This window comes from Pyrgilauda ruficollis, unplaced genomic scaffold (genome assembly GCF_017590135.1).
Source record: "Pyrgilauda ruficollis isolate IOZ18807 unplaced genomic scaffold, ASM1759013v1 scaffold11804, whole genome shotgun sequence".
Lineage (NCBI taxonomy): Eukaryota > Metazoa > Chordata > Aves > Passeriformes > Passeridae > Pyrgilauda > Pyrgilauda ruficollis.
The window spans coordinates 1-534 of record NW_024510105.1 but is presented as its reverse complement, the minus strand read 5'-3'; the positions used below and the strand labels follow the sequence as shown (position 1 = coordinate 534).

At 60.1% G+C, this 534-nt stretch overlaps 1 protein-coding gene across 1 annotated transcript; it reads right to left on the bottom strand.

The window, feature by feature from the left end:
• Window positions 1–3: 3 nt before the first annotated feature.
• Window positions 4–472, bottom strand: LOC121363116 (probable G-protein coupled receptor 19; the record flags this gene model as incomplete). Its single annotated transcript, XM_041485224.1, has 1 exon — window positions 4–472. A coding segment is annotated over exon 1 (469 nt), but the record flags the coding sequence as incomplete, so codon positions are not given.
• Window positions 473–534: the final 62 nt, after the last annotated feature.

Below are 534 nucleotides of genomic sequence, written 5' to 3'. Positions count from 1 at the left end.
ATCGATCCACGCTGATGGCGAGGAGCACGTAGATCTGGACCCCGGGCGTGAGGTACTGGATGTACCTGACCAGCCGGCACACGCCGCTGCCCAGCATCCACCGCCCGGAGCTCAGCTGCAGCAGCAGGAAGGGCGCGCTCCCCACGCTGCTCACCAGGTCGGCACAGGCCATGGACACCACAAAGTAGTTGGTGGTGGACTGTGTCCTCCTGCTCCTGTGGATCACTAAGCAAACAAGGAAGTTTCCCAAGACAGAGATCAGCCACAGCACTCCCCAAACCACGCTGGCAGCTGTGATTTCCCCCGGCCTCAGCCCGTACTCTACCAGAGAGTGGTTCCTGCTGGGGCCGGTGCATGGGGCTGGAGGTTCTGCCATCTCGTAGCCAGCAGGAGGGGAGGAGGCTTTGGGGCTGCTCGTGTTCTGCAGCAGGAGCAAGGTAAGGAGAAGAACAGGACCACTGCTGTTATCCATGCTGCGAGCAAACTCGGCTACATCTTTTGCTCAGGCTGCAGACAGAGAGGAGAGAAAAGGTT